Here is a 16,626-nt window from a genome sequence, read left to right on the forward strand (position 1 = left end):
TTAATTTAAACGTCAGAACCGTCTTCTACAAAACATTTTTGGGATATTCTAACTGAAAACTTTCCGACAAAAACTAGGCCTAGGTGTCATGTTCCACTATGCCTCACCTTTTATTTTTAGAGGAATAACGTCGAAAAATATATACTCTAAAAACTACAGACAGCCATCCGAAAAAACAGCTAAGTAAATTTTCACTAGACTTTCACAAAAAAGTTCGGTATACCAACTAAAAGATATGAATATTGAAATTTAAATACATTATAACAACGCCACAATTCCCAGAATCTAAACTAACAACAGAACAGAATAATCAGGCTGAAAATATTTAAAAAAAAATCTAGACTGAAATCAATTCAACGTAAAGTCTATATAAAAGCTTGTCAAACGGTCCGCGTTCGCTTTAACTTTCATACTAACAAGCGTTTAGCCTTTAGATTGAAAGTTCTAGACCCAACATGCTGGCTGAAAGAACGGAATAATGATGCCGACTATACCACATATACATACTCTTTGGTACAGCATTTTTCATTCACTACTACGTAAATTGAAACGGTTGGATCGCAGTGCTTTTTGTATTTAGAACGTAGTCTCTGAATTGGTATTGAGTTGGTATTGAGTTGAGACTCGATAGAAGCTTAATAGAGACAAAATTTTGTTGATAGGGAATTCTCAAATGACAGCTGGTGCAGCGTGAGGAAGTGTCAGACTCTTACTGACTAAAAAGCACTGTGTGCCTTCGTAAGCTCTTTATGTACCATAATAATAATAGCCTATAATAGAGATACTTAAAAGCGACTTGTCAATAAAGATTAGAATTTTTGTACATCTTAAGGAAGGTTGTAGAAATCCCTACTAATATTATAAATGCGAAAGTAACTCCGTCTGTCTGTCCGTCTGTCTGTCTGTCGCTATAAAAAGAAAGAACACAAGATAGTTTTTATCCCGGACTTTTGAAGAAATCTCTTGGAAACGCGATATAACCGAACTCTACGCGGGCGGAAGCTAGTAGTACATAGGTATTCGTAATTAAAAACAAGTTTAATCATCCGCATGATGTGATATAGATAGTACGTATAACGTAGTAATAATAATCCAACATAAATTCAATTTAGTTGAGTAAATTAGCCGTATTTGAAAAGCTTCTGATTACAATAGATTTATTTAAATATGATTATAGAGGTAATATTGATACGGTTAATTTAACTCATAAATATTCATGTTAAATATTTAAATTAGATATAGTTGTTTTATTTACTAAGTATTAATAAAAATGGTGTTTAATCCTGTAATAAAATTTAGCTAAATATTTTATATTTTTAAAGGCTTAAAAATATAACTCCTAACACCTTTTTGGAAAGTTAAAAAGGTAAATATAAAACGCGCACGTTGCGAAGCCTGTTAAAAAAATATATGAGAAATGAGAATTTTATTTCATAAGCATGTTCTCTCTTTTAAGGTAAATCTTTCAAAAACTCGGTAGGTACGGTAATTAAATCCAGTTTTGATGAGCCAATAACGTGTTTTATTTAAAAAGTGGGCCAGTATACTTTTTTTAATATATCTATTTAAATAATTTAAAATTACGAAACATTTTTAATAAAAGTGCCCAGAATTCATAAAATTAATGTAAATAATAGCTAACGTTTTAATATAAGTAGGTGAATGATATTCTGTTATCATCAATGTTTAAATAAATTGTAAACAAAAAGTTTTTAATAACTAGGTACCTATTTGATAGTAACTTCAATTAGGTATTCTCTCTCCGATAAAAACTGTGATATTATGCAGTACTTAGGTATCTTTTTTACATACTGTTACATTTTATTTTTTTCCTACAGTAAACACAATTTTACAACACCTCATCATCTGCCTAGCTTCCTGTCTAACCGGACGCAGCTGAGTGCCACTATTTTCAAAATATTCAAATTTTACAGTACCTAACAGAGTATAGCATAGTGACTAGATATTATTTTTATAAATCACAACATTGTCCCTTGGTAAAGGCTACAAAAAAAACCTCTATCGTAAAAAAAACTTCAACACTAATAAAACAAAATTTCAATTTTACAGTAGGTACCTAACAGACAACCGACATTATTTCTTAAGCTCACTAATATTGCCCCTTTGTAAACTTAACTACAAAAAAAAATACCTCTACCATAAAAAATCAACACTAATAAATAAAAAAAAATACCTATCCTTAAAATCTCCCGAAAAAAATACCACTTCATTTTTAATTAAAATACCTATAAATATTTATAGAAAAGTCGTAACTTACATGTCACGCTAACACTCTCACAGTCACACTACTCGGTCTCGCGTCTCGCGACTCGACACGTCCTCCCGGCTTGGCACACGGAGGAGGTATGCGATACTGTCGGCGAGCTGTACCGCCGAATTTCTGGACAAGTTGTGGCGTTTCAGACGGGAGAAGACGCGCGATGGAAATGTGAATAAAATAAGTATTTTTGTAATTGTTAAGACATTTTGTAAATTATGTTGTTGAAACTTACGATCTAAATAGTTTAAAGTGGTAAAATAGGTTAAAAGAGGATAAAATAGGATAAAAAGGTTGTGACAAAATTATTACACGCTTTTTATTAGCTTCACCTGTATGTTTGTAACCGACTTCTTTGGGCGCGATTTTGACGCACTTTAAACGGCCAGATTTCGTTCAAACTTTGTAGATTTATTGAGGACCGATGACAATACACTAATTTGATAAAATTATTCCATTTTTAACCGACTTCCCAAAAAGGAGGAGGTTACACATGCACATCGATTACTCCGAGGTTTATAGACCGATTTACGTGATTCTTTTTTTGTTCGACTCGGAATAGCTGCCAGTTGGTCCCATAGTCATCAGGTCAGGATCTGATGATGAAAACCCTGAGAAATCGAGGGCAACCTTCAAAAGTTGTAGGCCCTTCAAGTTTTTACCCTATGTATATAGGGTAAAAACTTGACACTCAGGTGTACGCCTAACAGCACTATTCAACTGTGAAGATTTGGAGCTGACCTGATGATGGAGACTAGAGAGGGTCGAGGGAACTCGACAACTGAATATGTAAACTACCTCGTGTTTGGGCTTAAATTATTTGTATTGACAAGACCTTTGCAACAGTGAAGGTTTGGAGCTGACCTGATGATGGAGACCAGAGAAAGTCGAGGGAACTCGACAACTGAATATGTAAAATACCTCGTTTGGACTTATATTCTTTGTATTGATGAGAACTTCCCACTTGTATGGATAGTGACAACTATTCGTATCACTGAAAAGCTTTAAATAAATAAACTTTTTACAAAAAAATTAAACCGACTTCCCAAAACACTAAAAAGCAAAAAAAAAACTAATTTTAGGTGCATCGGCCTAGAAGTCGGTGGCAAAATTAACTTAGTAACATCCATTAGACACCGACTTCTAGGCTTTTCAATTTGCAAAATATGATTTTTGGTAATTTATATAATTTTCATCTATAGTCGATAAGGTAAGAAAATTAATTAAAATTTTCTAGAATTTTTCTCTACGGTCGATAAGGCAGGACTCGATGTTAATTTTTATTTCCAATAATTATCTTTAGCCGTTTTCTCTAATACTGACAAATTTTTGTATACTAAAGAGAATTTTAATTCTACAAACAAATAATAGTTTTAAAACAAACTAAAAAGTAGAAAATAAATAATAGTTTTAAAAAAACTAAAAAACACGCTTTTTATAGAAAAACGACCAAAAAAATATAAAATAAATAATTAATTTAAATTAAGAAAACAGTGTTAAAAATTTCAATGAATATAAATTAATAATAGTGTGAATACAAAAAAAAATATTAAAAAAAAGCGTGGGGTGCTTTTTAAGATATTATCGAAATGAAAATCACTGTACTCATATCTGTCAATAAAATATTTATAACTATTGACACCATGCACCCCACGCTTTTTTTAAATATATTTTTTTTGTATTCACACTATTATTAATTTATATTCATTGAAATTTTTAACACTGTTTTCTTAATTTAAATTAATTATTTATTTTATATTTTTTTGGTCGTTTTTTTATATGTGATACTTGTTATAATTGTTAAAGGTTACCTAATAAATTAAAATAGAACTTTAATTTAAGCAACATATTAAAGTTTTTCAAACAAACTTACTACTTAACTAAACTAAGAAATTACATATTATTTCAGATAGAGTCGATAGTGCCAAATCTTTAACACCTTCTTCAATATTTACCCTTACTACCAACAGAACACTCAACCAAGCTCTCTAATATCAAATCACACCTAGGTACATACTCTTCTTTGTTCATTGAAGTTACAAGACTGCTACAAAGAGAAAAAAACAAATGAACACCGTAATCGCACGACGTATCCCGTCTGAAGCCACCCCAGCATACAGTGTTGAGCCTGGGGTGAACGACTCCTGATAAGATTGTGGCTGCCGGATGAGCATCATTTGACAACAGGATTGATCACCTAATTAGTTTTGTTGTATTACTCCCGAGCTGGGTATTAATTTTATTATGTACGAAACCCTCTGGTAGGAACTTGAGCTTTTGATGATACTAACTCCGAGTATGGTTGTTGAAAGTTTTGTAAGTAGTCGATAAATAAGATTTCCTAGTTTAAAATCTTTAACTGCTTTGTGTCTTGGAATCAATGAAAGAACAATGTGCAAAATGGCCATGTTTTTGAAGCAATACTTATTGTTGCTACAAGTATGTGGCTAAACTCCATAAAAATATGGCGATTGTCCTTAGATGGCTAAGTATCGGATAGTATCCTTAAGTCGTATTATCCATACTTACATAGTTTTTATCAAACGAGTTGTTTCATAAAAGGAAACTTCATAACTAAAAAAACTTTCTGCAAAAGAAAAATTACCTACTGGAAAATTATTCAAAGATCATGAAAAACAAGTCTCCTTACAATATGATAAAGTTCTTACGAGTACCCATCCGCATATTACAAACTTTCAGTCGGCCGATAGTCATCCTCCGAGCCTTTTTCCCAACTATACCTCGGCCGATAGTTAGTTTGGGCTCATAAATCAGTATGGAAATGAAAAGTATACTATTACTTTATACTATTTGAATTCACAACTTTATTAAATTTACTTAACATTTTTTTTTTCTGATTATCAGACGAACTGTCGGCCGACTATTTAGTCTACAGTCTACGGGTACTAACCAGCCATTTCCTCATTCCGCAGCCTCAGAACTAAGATGGTCAGGACGCGACAAGAATGCCAGAAATTCTGCTGACTGCCGCCCGCTACCATTGCGAGCCATTTCGCTTATGTCGCAAAAATGTTGCCCTGTACTCTGTACTTAGGTAAGGTTTCGGCTGCCGGCCAAAATTCGGTTCGACGTACAAAAGGTTGAAACTAAGGTGGAGAAAAATGAAACAGGAAAAATAGGTAAAATAAAGGTACTGTCTAGTGTCAGGTATCATATATAAGTTTAATAAAGGTAGGTAGGTACTGCCTTGTCTTAATTCAGTACAAGGTGAAAACATTTTTATTTTCTATCTGGCACTAATGAATTTATCATTCAGTAATAGTTTCTGTAGTTACTAGTTAAAGTACAGAAAAAGAAACTGTTGCAAAGATAAAGAATTTATTAAGACTTGCGTGTTTTAGACCTAAATGTACAAAAGAGACTAATGTATTGTTCACAATAAAATGTACTTGTCTATGAACTTTTATTATACTATGCTGGCCTTAATTATGTTGAGTATATAGAATACATGTTTTTAGTATTAATTGTACCTACATTATCTACCATTTAAAGATGTCCCAAACAGGCCCATACTGGACCTAAGAGTATGGACGATTCCAAACTTAATCAAAAGTTCCTACAATATTGTTATTAAAAAAATAAACCTCATAGTACTTTTCCTCGAAATCCGGTTCTATTCACCCAGTTGCTACAAGACTGCAAAAAATATGAAAACGACTACCACTCAACACACAACAATTGTTACTACCATTTTCACACAATTCCCATAACAACAAACAACAACATTAAAGGCATACTAACTTACAAAGTACAAAGAAACCAATTCATACGTGCTACATAAAGCTATTTATACACTAGCTGTAAAAATACGCATCTTACATGTGCACTACCCCCTACAGAGAGTCGCGTTGTAAGAAATGAGCGGAGATGTCATAATACAGGTAGGTCAGGCGCCTTCTTCTAGGTCAAATTCGTACGGTGGGCTTGACCAAAACGATCAGTTACGAGTGAACTAACTAGGCGTTTGGGTTCTTTGAGACGTCTTGACAACGATTTTTGGTCATCATCATCCTCCGAGCCTTTTTCCCAACTATGTTAGGGTCGGCTTCCAGTCTAACCGGATGTAGCTGAGTACCAGTGCTTTACAAGAAGCGACTGCCGTGCCTGACCTCCTCAACCCAGTTACCCGGGCAACCCGATACCCCTTGGTTAGACTGGTGTCAGACTTACTGGCTTCTGACTATCCGTAACGACTGCCAAGGATGTCATATGACAGCCAAAGAAGGCATAGATAGGCAAAGATCGGGTCCAGAGAAGGCGTATAAGGGCGTAGACAGTAACGTTTCTTGTCCCCCGCTTCCAGGCGTTTTGGCGCGCTACTTTCTTAGGCTTTCCGTTATGGCACCTCCGCTTGTCATTTTGTTTACCATGGTCGCCTCGCTTTGACTGCATTTACACCGTAGCGTAACAAGAAGGAAAGCGTGAGCAATCTTCAAAGGCACAAAGCTAATTTAGACGACGTTCCACGAAGTAATTTCACAAATAAATTAGAGAATGTTGCGTTTATTTTAAAGCAAATGTGTTTTCTTGGTTTTCGTGTTAATGAAGGAAAGGTAGCTGTCTCAGTGCTAAAAGAGAATAAGCAGGGTTGAATAAATAAATGCAAACATACAGAATTTCCAATTACGATTAGAAGCCCAGTTTTTATTGTCTTAAATACGTATCTAGATGCCGAATGCCAATATCAATTGCCATTCCAAGTACGGATTACGCAACGGTGCAAGTAATGGTCAGTATTTTTATATTTAGAATGCAACCATTACACGTGAATGCGAAGCAAACAATAAATATCAAGTATGTTGCCAGTTAACAATAACACATGGTAAAAATGTAACTTAAAAAATAATAAAAAATCCCTCCTTTCTAACTCCCCGTAACGACCACCAAAGATGTTTCATAATAATAAAAAAACATAAAATTAATGATTGAAATTTTTGTTCAATGTTCTAACTACCGCAAATAATATTAAGTTACTCAAGGGAGTCAATAAATACTGATGCCTAACTATAGGTAAGATTTGCTCTAATGAGGTTTTTATAAATACTAAGCAATAAAATACTGGCTAATTTGGCAGAAAAAAATATAAAAAGCCACTAGGTAAAAAAAAAACATAATAAATTAAAAATAAAACTCTAATGGCGTTTCAAACTTATTTTCACCAAATACGGCCAGAACGTCAGTTTTTTAAATATGGAAAACCAAGGAGGTCGCATCAATGTCATTGACCTTCCTAAATTATTTCTTTTAATTAAAATTAAATAAACAAGTGCCTAATTTTATTTTAATTAATTTAAAGTATTTCAAAAATCTATTCAGAAATAAAAAAGTAAATATAAAAAGGTAGGCTGTATAATGTTGACAGCAGCAACAAAAAAAAAGTGGGTTAACGCATATTACGTCTATGGTTAAAGCATTTCGCGCTTAAATTTTTTTACGGCGTCGCGTCGGTCAGTTTGATATTTGAGTAAAATCGAAATGTTTTACAATAAAGACGTTATGAACAGTAAAAAGTTTGCTAACTTGTGGAAATTAGCCCACGGGCTCAACGTTTCAGATGAAGAACTCGAAAAAGGAAATCTAACTGATATTTGGTAAGTATTTTGTGAATCATTTTATTGAGTTCTTTTTTCAAAATGGATAATAGAACTTTTGTTACAAAACTAGATTTGTCCGGGTACGAAACACGATTTTTAATAAAATATAACTGTTCCCGTAGTTTCACCAGTGTTCAAAGGGTACTACCTACTTACCGCAGAACGATAAAAACTATCCTAGATGTTCTTTCTCAGGCTCTAGACTTACCTACGTATATTAAATAACATTCAAATCAGTTCAGTATTTTAAGCTTGCTACAGACATCCAGAGTTACTTTCACAAATGTGTAATCTCGCTGTGGGTGCAGCGTGAGGGTGCCAGACTCTTACTGACTAAAACCCATCATGTTCCTTCTTAAGCCCTTTATGTACCAAGGCCGCGGTAAATCTTTCGAACAATCCCATAACCATCCCACAGCCTAGGATATTATATCAAGTACTTATGTATTATTTTCAGTGAAGAGCTGGACTCCAAGATAAAGAGTGAATCAAATAATCCTCATAGAAGACTGTCATTGAGAACGTCAGCCCATCTCCTCGCAGGGAGCGCTAATATGTACAAACGTAAAGTTGATCAGTTGTTTGAAGGTAAGTTTAACGTATTTTTTCATTATTTTAACTAATATAATTAAAAGTTTTGTGCATCGGAGGGTACGTTAGTGTTGGTCCTGCGCCTGATCTCTCTCCGGTGGTGTCGGATTGCCGTCCCATCGGGCTATGAGAGTGAAGGAATAGTGAGTGCACTTGTGTCTGCGCAAATGCTTGTGCACTATAACATGTCCTGCGCCGCTGGCTGATCTCCTTATATGAGGACAGCCACCGTGGCCTAAAATCGGGTAGGACGCCATTATAACAGCCACAAAGCTCGATCGATTTTAAGGTTAAGCAACGGTTGGCGCGGTCGGTCCGTGGACTGGTGACCATCTATGTCATGACGAGTTCCTTCATGTTTTGGAAGACACGTTTAAGTGTGTCTCGGCTGTTACATTGCTAGCTAACTGTTTACAGGAGTTTCTAGTTATTTTTTCAGTCAGCTATTTTTTAAGAGGTAACAGTTAACTTATACTATTTATTGCGATTGTAAGTTTGTTAATGACTCAAATCAAATAGATTGTACATTGTGTTTTAATTGTCAGTTTGTAAATTGCAAAAAAAAATCTAGCCAACAATGCAGGTATGTTTGCGGTAACTTTGCACCTTTATTTACTAGATTATTACTTATATACCTTTTTTGTCTTTTCCCACAGATATGAACAAACTTAATGAAGATCTCACATGGCGTCGTAAGAGAACATACAATTCGAGTAAGTTAAAAAAAACAAATGCTCTTTTTTCTTTCTACAGAATCTTTGAAACGTTGTCACTATATGGCAGAGATGTAAAAAAAGTCTTATATCCGTTTTAAATAAAATGCTCCGGTTTCCAGGTAGCTCGGAAAGCACCAGTTCTTCAAAATCGGTAACAGTGCCTGAACAAATGAAACGAGCAAATACCATCATACCAAGTTTTGGTAAGTATACTCAAAGTATTTGTACCTTATCATAATTTTTAGCTGAACAATATGTTTGTTGGCTAGGGTTAATATGTGAATCTCGATGTTCAATAACACTATCAATGTAGGTACATTCAGCCTTATTTAAATCAATTTTATTTTATCCAGGCAGCTTGGAAGGTTCTTCAGAATCTGTAGATGTTCCTGAAGAAATGAGACGAGCTACAACTACCGAATTTGGTAAGTTATATTTCCATTCATGTTGAAGTACTAACTGCCCACCATTTTTCAGCGAAATCGGTTCAGCCATGTGTAGAGTAATAAATGGTAGAAATTCTAACAAGACTTTTATAGGTATGTACAATGTAGAATTTTTATCAATTTCAGACACCTCATTTTCACCAGCAAAGAAAAAGAAATTTGATAAGTTAAGTAAACGTAATACACCAGAAAATATTACTAGGAGCAAAACGTCAACAGATATTTCGTCAGCGGATAGAGGAACCGGTGAAGAATTTCAAGAAAATAGTGAAGCTTCTAGCTCCAATGATATTCATCTTTCGGAACCTGAAAATGTTGAGAGACCTGAAAGGAGACGCGAACTTAATGTTGATAATATCGTGGTAAGTTTCAATTTTATAATACTAGCTGTTTTTTCGCGATTTCAGCCGCATTCCAGGCATCCACTAGTGCTGTATTTTGTCATGTTATAATTGGTTTTACATAAGCCTCGGAGAGTACGTTAACTTTTTTGAGAGTGAGAGAATAGAGAGTGCACCTTTGTGTGCACGCTTGTGATCTGATCTCCTTCGAGAATAGCCGACGAGGAAGATTATCTTACCTTTCAATGTAATATTTTACAGGTATTTTAGTATGTATCCACTACACCACTGCGTGGTATCCCAAACACATACTGGGTCTCATTTATTGTAGTAAATAATGTGGCGCCTCCAACATATAAATTCATTAATACTTAATTACTTTTGACTAATAACGAAATTAAATAATAACTATGTAGTTACAGTCAACAACGAAAGCCCTTTCACACCTTTTTGTAGTGTAAATATATTATGTAGTTCTTATATTGCATTTTTCAGGAAGAATCAACACAAATGCGAAGTCCTACGATGATTGACAAGGGAACTCAAACTGCTACCACATTAGTCCCTGGAAGAACCTCAAATAGAACTAGTTTTTCAGCTGACGGGTTTAGACAAAACCTACCTTTTGCTTACATCGTAATACACGATAATATAGCGGACAGAGTTCCCAGTAAAATCATTATTTCTTCAATTAGTTACAATTTGAACTCCAACCATTAATTCATCTGTAAAAAAATAAGTTTAATAAATCAGTTTTATGATCAGATTTGCGAAATTATATGCATTTTGTTTTGGAATAATTCTTCTTTATTTTCAAAAATGATTTTTGTTATAAATATTTTGGTATTTAATTCTGATAATTATTTATGTTTAATCAGTGTAATCAGTCAACATACATTGTTTACATTCCTAATATTGTTTGTTCTTTTTGTTAAATTATAATTCAATCGTTTCCAAACTTGACTTTTGTCATGAACAAAAAGGTTGTCAGCATAACAATTTTTTAAAAATTGATTTTCCAATAAATCGTTCATTTCATTTTAATGTTTTAATTTCCACGTCCCTATCTTTTTCACATAAAATATAAACTAAGCACATAAAAATTCAAAATCGAATGAACATCTCGATATCTCGAATAATGATTTCGATGCATGAATTCCGATTCGATTTTATTGAACAGTGGGTTTACACTGCCCCGGGTAATACACAATGTTCAGGAAAAAGTCAAATAAAAACCCGTGGACAGCTACAAAGTTTTCGCCAAGATTATAGAAAAATCTGGAAGAGAATTTGTGCATTGGAAATTGTAGTTTTGTACACAAAACATTATAAAGCTAGTTTATTACCTACCATTTTTCATGAACTTTTTGATTATTTTATTCCTCTCTAGCAGTTTCACCCATTTCAGCGGAACTTATTCTCGTACCCGGACAAAATATAAGCTATGTTATGTTACTCGGGGATAGTCTATTTTCAGAACAGTGAAAGAATTTTTCAAACAACCAAACGAAAAAAACATTTCTTCTCTATTATACCTATTAGTACATACCAATGGCTTTACTTGATGTCCCACTCCAAAACACAGGTCTGTTCTCATACAGAAAAGACATATGCATCAATGCGGCTTACTAAATCTAGATGAGCGATTTTTAACTTGTCCAACCAGGTTTTCTCCATACCAATACTGCATATTATCTCAACGAGAATTTATTTTTTACCACTTCCAGTAGAACCAACACGCATTTTACTAACACTAGTTTTTATCTCAAAGCAATAAAGTCTAAAATCGGTTAGCAATACAAGTCGATGCCGTATTTCGCCTTTACTTTTTTGCGTTCCGTTTCACAGGCCACTTGCAAGTCGGCATGCAGTTTTATTTGGTAACTAATAGACTCATCGCATTCGAATTGATAATGGAAATATTGGCAGCAACTGTTTGGTTTATTTTACTTTTTTAAATATTGATTTTGTATGTAAGGCGGGGGCATGGAAAATCGGTGTTTTTATTACAAATACCTAAAGGTATCGAAGTTGAGTGAAATAGTTAGCACATGATGCCTAACTATTTACTTAAACATGAAAATGAATGTCACTCACACTTCAGTTATCACCTCATAAATCACTTGATAGCCAATTTATTTCCTAATTGGTCTCTTGAGTCTCAACCATGGATCATCATGGGTCTAAACCTATGGAAGTACCTATGTAAAGCAAAACTGGAGATAAATAAATAAATTAGGTACCTTTGTACCTACGTAAAAGTTCCCGTCAGCTTCAGAAAAGTGTTAAGTATAATTTTGTTAACGTTACATGAAAACCTGTCTTAAACATTACTTCTACTAACTTACATACTAAAGAAACTTACAATATTTTAATTACGCGCAAACTTAACCATATTCCACAAAAGGAGGCTTCACATTTAAGCCTTACAACCTCAAAACATCAAAAAACCCTCAGACGCCTTTCGTATTTCAAACCTGAAAGACAACTGAAATATTCAGGCCTTTTCAGATCGTTCGTACATTTCTTTGAGCCCACTTAGATCATTCGTTAGACCTGAGAACTTCACGAGATCCTAGGTATCAGGCTTGTTCCCATCTGCTCCACAAATTCGTTCCCAACGGCTACAAAGCGAAAAAAACAATTTCATTCAATTTCCTCCAACCTCAAAATGATTTTAAATACAGACGTAATTTTTTGCATTTTGCGACAATACACAAAATTTTTTGGAGCCATGTGGAAGGAATTTCATCATCATCATCTTCCTGCCCTGTTCCCAAGTCTTTTGGGGTCGGCGCAACATGTATTTTTCTTCCATTCCTCTCTGTCAGACGTCATACTTACATCCACTCCCTTCTGCTTCATGTCCTCTTTCAGGCAATCAATCAATGTGGAAGGAATTTGAAGGTGTTTTAATTTATTTATTCTTGTTCTCCAAAATTTTGGACCCAACTGGAAGAAATGTACAAAAACTTTGCTAAAAGAAAACAATGGGGTTTGGAGTTAATGGGAACAAGCCGGTATCATACGAGAAGGCTAGGCTAGCGTTCCAGTGGTTACCTAAGAGTAATAGCTGGTTAGATGTAGCTTGTGCGTCGTTACGATAAGTCAGCGAGAAGCCTCCCAATTTACGTGGTATAGTGTGATGTGGTAGCAAATAAATACATCTATACTGTGTAAAGGAAAATCGTGTTAGATATATATACCATTTGTAACTAGTAATGGCTGAACAGATTTGGGTGTTTGTAGGGTTTCGTACCCAAAGGGTAAAACGGGACCCTATTGTTTTCGCTCCTCTGTCCGTCCGTCCGTCTGTCACCAGGCTGTACCTCATGAACCATGATAGTTAGAGAGCCGATTGATATAGGATTTTTATCCTCATATAAGTTAGCATTGAAGTTTCATCGGGATATACGTGAAACCACAGACGGAAGCTAGTATAATTTACATTAATATAAAAATCATCAGCTTTTCAATAAAGCAGCATTTTAATTAGACCTATAAAAAGATCTTCGCAAAACAAAAATAGATTTATACAAACATTTAATTAGTTCTTACATTTATAAATTGGTCTCCAATTTTTCACAGGCCACGACTAAAAAGAACTAATTTGAAACAAATTATTGCCTCAAATAAAATCTCCCACTCTATGTAAACCTAATCATTCTACAATCAAAATAATAAAACTAACTTCCGCCACTGGTTTTACCCGCGTCCAGTAGAAATTACATCGAACCACGTATAAAAAGTAGCCGACAATGCTTTCTTGGCCTTTCCGAATATTTTCTATATAGGTATCTGATGTTGCGTGCTGGAGATAGAATTTAGACATAAGCCATTATAATACTTGTAATGTCAAATTCCGATTTCTTGTAAGGGCAACAACAATTAGAATGAATATTGTAAACAATCATAACTCGATACCATGTGCTATTCAACACTGAAAGAATTCCCAAATCGTTTCCTGCGATAACCGGATTCAGACAAACAGACAAACTCTTCAGCCATACAATATTAGTTTAGAAATACAATTAATCACTCGTTAGGTCATTCAAAATGAAAATTGTCATTTTCCCGCCAATACAGATAACAAAAGGCTAGAATAAATAATGGCCACCCACGTTTGACATTTCAGTGACAGCTGTCAGTCTAGTAATCTGTGTAAATGCCAAAGGGCCAGTGTTTATGACCTATGATATTTTAGGGGCTATCTAAAATACGATCCTTGTGTGTATGAATTTTCTAAGAAGGGCCGTAACTTTTATGGTTACGAACTTGTAAGTTACTGAAATGTTACTTACCTATAGTTATATTATTCTGAACTACATACTTATACTTTTGAACAAGAAATAAAGTGCGTAGGTATAAGAAAGAAGTTTTGATTATATTTACCTACTATTACCGTTTCGTTGTAGGTGTATCATGTTTCGTTGTATTTTTTCAAAACAATTTGGCTCACAGCGTCCCTTCACTGATATATTATGGCTTATGTTTAACTGATCACCAGATATAGTAACAAACAGCAGACAAAAATAGTAAATGATCACCAAAATGAAACTCGCAATTTAATGTAAAACTATCACCAAAGTTTTAACACTTTGCTATCCTATTTAAGTGAAATTACTCCAAAATAAATTATGCGTAAGCCAAAAATAGTAAATGATCACCAAAATTAAACCACCATTTTAAAGTAAGATTATAACCAAAGTTTTTAAATTCTGCTATCCTATTTAAGCAAAATGAGTCCAAAAATATCATTGTTATCCCAAAAGTAGTAAATGATCACCAAAAGTAGTAAATGATCATCAAAAAAGTTTTTACATCTTGCTATCCTGTTTAAGTAAACTGCCTCCAAAAAAATAAGTTCGGCCCGATAAAATAAATGTAATAACATTATGGGGACCCTTTTCCTGCACTAGCGTGGAAAATTGTCTATTGCATGCCTCTAAACAGTGCGATAAGAGTGTATTGAGAAACACATTCTTCTTCTTCTTTCTCCTGCCCTGTTCCCAATTTTACTTGGCGTCGGCGCAATATGTCATTTTCTTCCATTTTCCCCTGTCACTCGTCATACTGACACTCACGCATGCATTGCAAGCCGGACACATAACTTAATATGGCATCATAATACTTTATTTGGTAATAAGCCTACATTTTATGGCAATCACAGTGACTTATTTAGGCAAAAATAATACATTAATTTGGTCGTCAAGAGTTGGTGATCATTTACTAAATTTGGTGGTCGAATACAATTTAAAGTGAAGTCGTGACTAAAATAGCTGGTACTATTACATTTTTAGACTTTATTTTTCTGGTGTTCAGTAGATATTTCTGGTTGCAAAACTTAGGGTATCAAAGCATTTTATGGTGGTCATTATATTTGTTCCCATATATTATCACCTTTCCAACTTATTATTATGCCTATACGTAAGTTTTATTACCTACCTATATAGAAACTATATATAACTATACCTACATAACTAAGTATAAATACCTTTACACTAAATATACTAGTATAGGTATACATACCTCGGCACACCTGAACTTTACAACTGCTATCTTCACACATTTATATGAAAACTTTTGCAACTGTTAAGTACTTGTGAATAGCCACATAACATTGTAATGCAAGAGTAACAATGCTTTACAAAATGGCGTGAAATGACTTGGAAGTCATATTCAAAGGCTGGCTTATTTCATATCATTATTTTGTATGATGATGACAGCGGTTCCTCAAAGGATTGCAACACGAGGAATATAATGGCAAAATGGTGATAGAGCCTTCTGTAAAAGTTCATTTTTGTTGAGAAAAAATAGCAGTAAAACAAAAATAACCAGCACAGATAGGTCAGTTAGCTGTAATGTAAGAAATAGGTTATACCTAACTTAGCCACGGGTGTGCGGCTGCACCCAGGTGTAGTAGCTATGACAAAGAGTACACTTCAAGGATGCCACTATGTTTGTTCGTAAATGTCCGGTTACATCTAGCTATTGCTGGCTAAACCTAGATACTTGATATAGCCGCATTTTAGCTCTAACATGTCCACAAAATACACCTAAATTATCAAAATACACCCTAGCAATTTTTGCTTAGTAATAAGCGAACCTCATTACTCTTTTCAGCAGACAACATCAATTGAAACCGCTTATAATAAAGAAACCATAATAGAAACATACTTAAGAATACATACCATCAGTTTTATCAACTAATTCGACGGTATTGTCAGGCCGCCGGTTCGAACCGGATGGGAGTCGCTATCATTACGCCCCAATACGCGCGGGTACGTCCGTCCGACGTGGAAAAATGCCCGCCTTTTTATAGAAATGCATGTTATTTACTGAGGATACGGTACGTGGGGAGTTGTCACACCGTACAGCCTCTCGTGACAGGAAAATGAAAAAAAAGTGGTGTGTGATATAAAAACCGCAGCTTCAAAGCTAGCCAACCCTTACTTTGTTTACTAAAAATCAAGAAAATAAATCAAGAGAAAAAGAAAAATAAATCAAAAGAAGAAAATCAAGAGTTGCTCCCAACGGTTTCACTCGTTTCCTGAGGTTGCTACTGCACCAGGATAAATGTGTTATTCCAATATAAACATGTAGGTAGTGTAAAATTCGACAAAATAAACTAAAGAGGTG

General features: G+C 34.3%; 2 protein-coding genes across 2 annotated transcripts in view; one reads left to right on the forward strand and one right to left on the reverse strand.

The window, feature by feature from the left end:
* Positions 1-2,403, reverse strand: part of Vex (vexed) — a 58,191-nt gene extending 55,788 nt beyond the window's left edge. Inside the window, exon 1 of the mRNA XM_064040674.1 lies at positions 2,279-2,403. The gene's annotated coding sequence lies outside the window, so the exon portion shown is untranslated. The remainder of the gene's footprint in view (positions 1-2,278) is intronic.
* Positions 2,404-7,695: 5,292 nt separating this feature from the next.
* LOC126055154 (uncharacterized) lies at positions 7,696-10,791 on the forward strand. The gene is made up of 7 exons (XM_064040287.1): positions 7,696-7,890; positions 8,351-8,481; positions 9,141-9,197; positions 9,320-9,403; positions 9,554-9,625; positions 9,773-10,008; positions 10,483-10,791. Exons 1-7 carry the CDS (start codon positions 7,775-7,777, stop codon positions 10,705-10,707), a joined length of 921 nt encoding a protein of 306 aa, XP_063896357.1. The 5' UTR covers positions 7,696-7,774; the 3' UTR covers positions 10,708-10,791.
* The last annotated feature ends 5,835 nt before the right edge of the window (positions 10,792-16,626 follow it).

This window comes from Helicoverpa armigera, chromosome 22 (genome assembly GCF_030705265.1).
Source record: "Helicoverpa armigera isolate CAAS_96S chromosome 22, ASM3070526v1, whole genome shotgun sequence".
NCBI lineage: Eukaryota > Metazoa > Arthropoda > Insecta > Lepidoptera > Noctuidae > Helicoverpa > Helicoverpa armigera.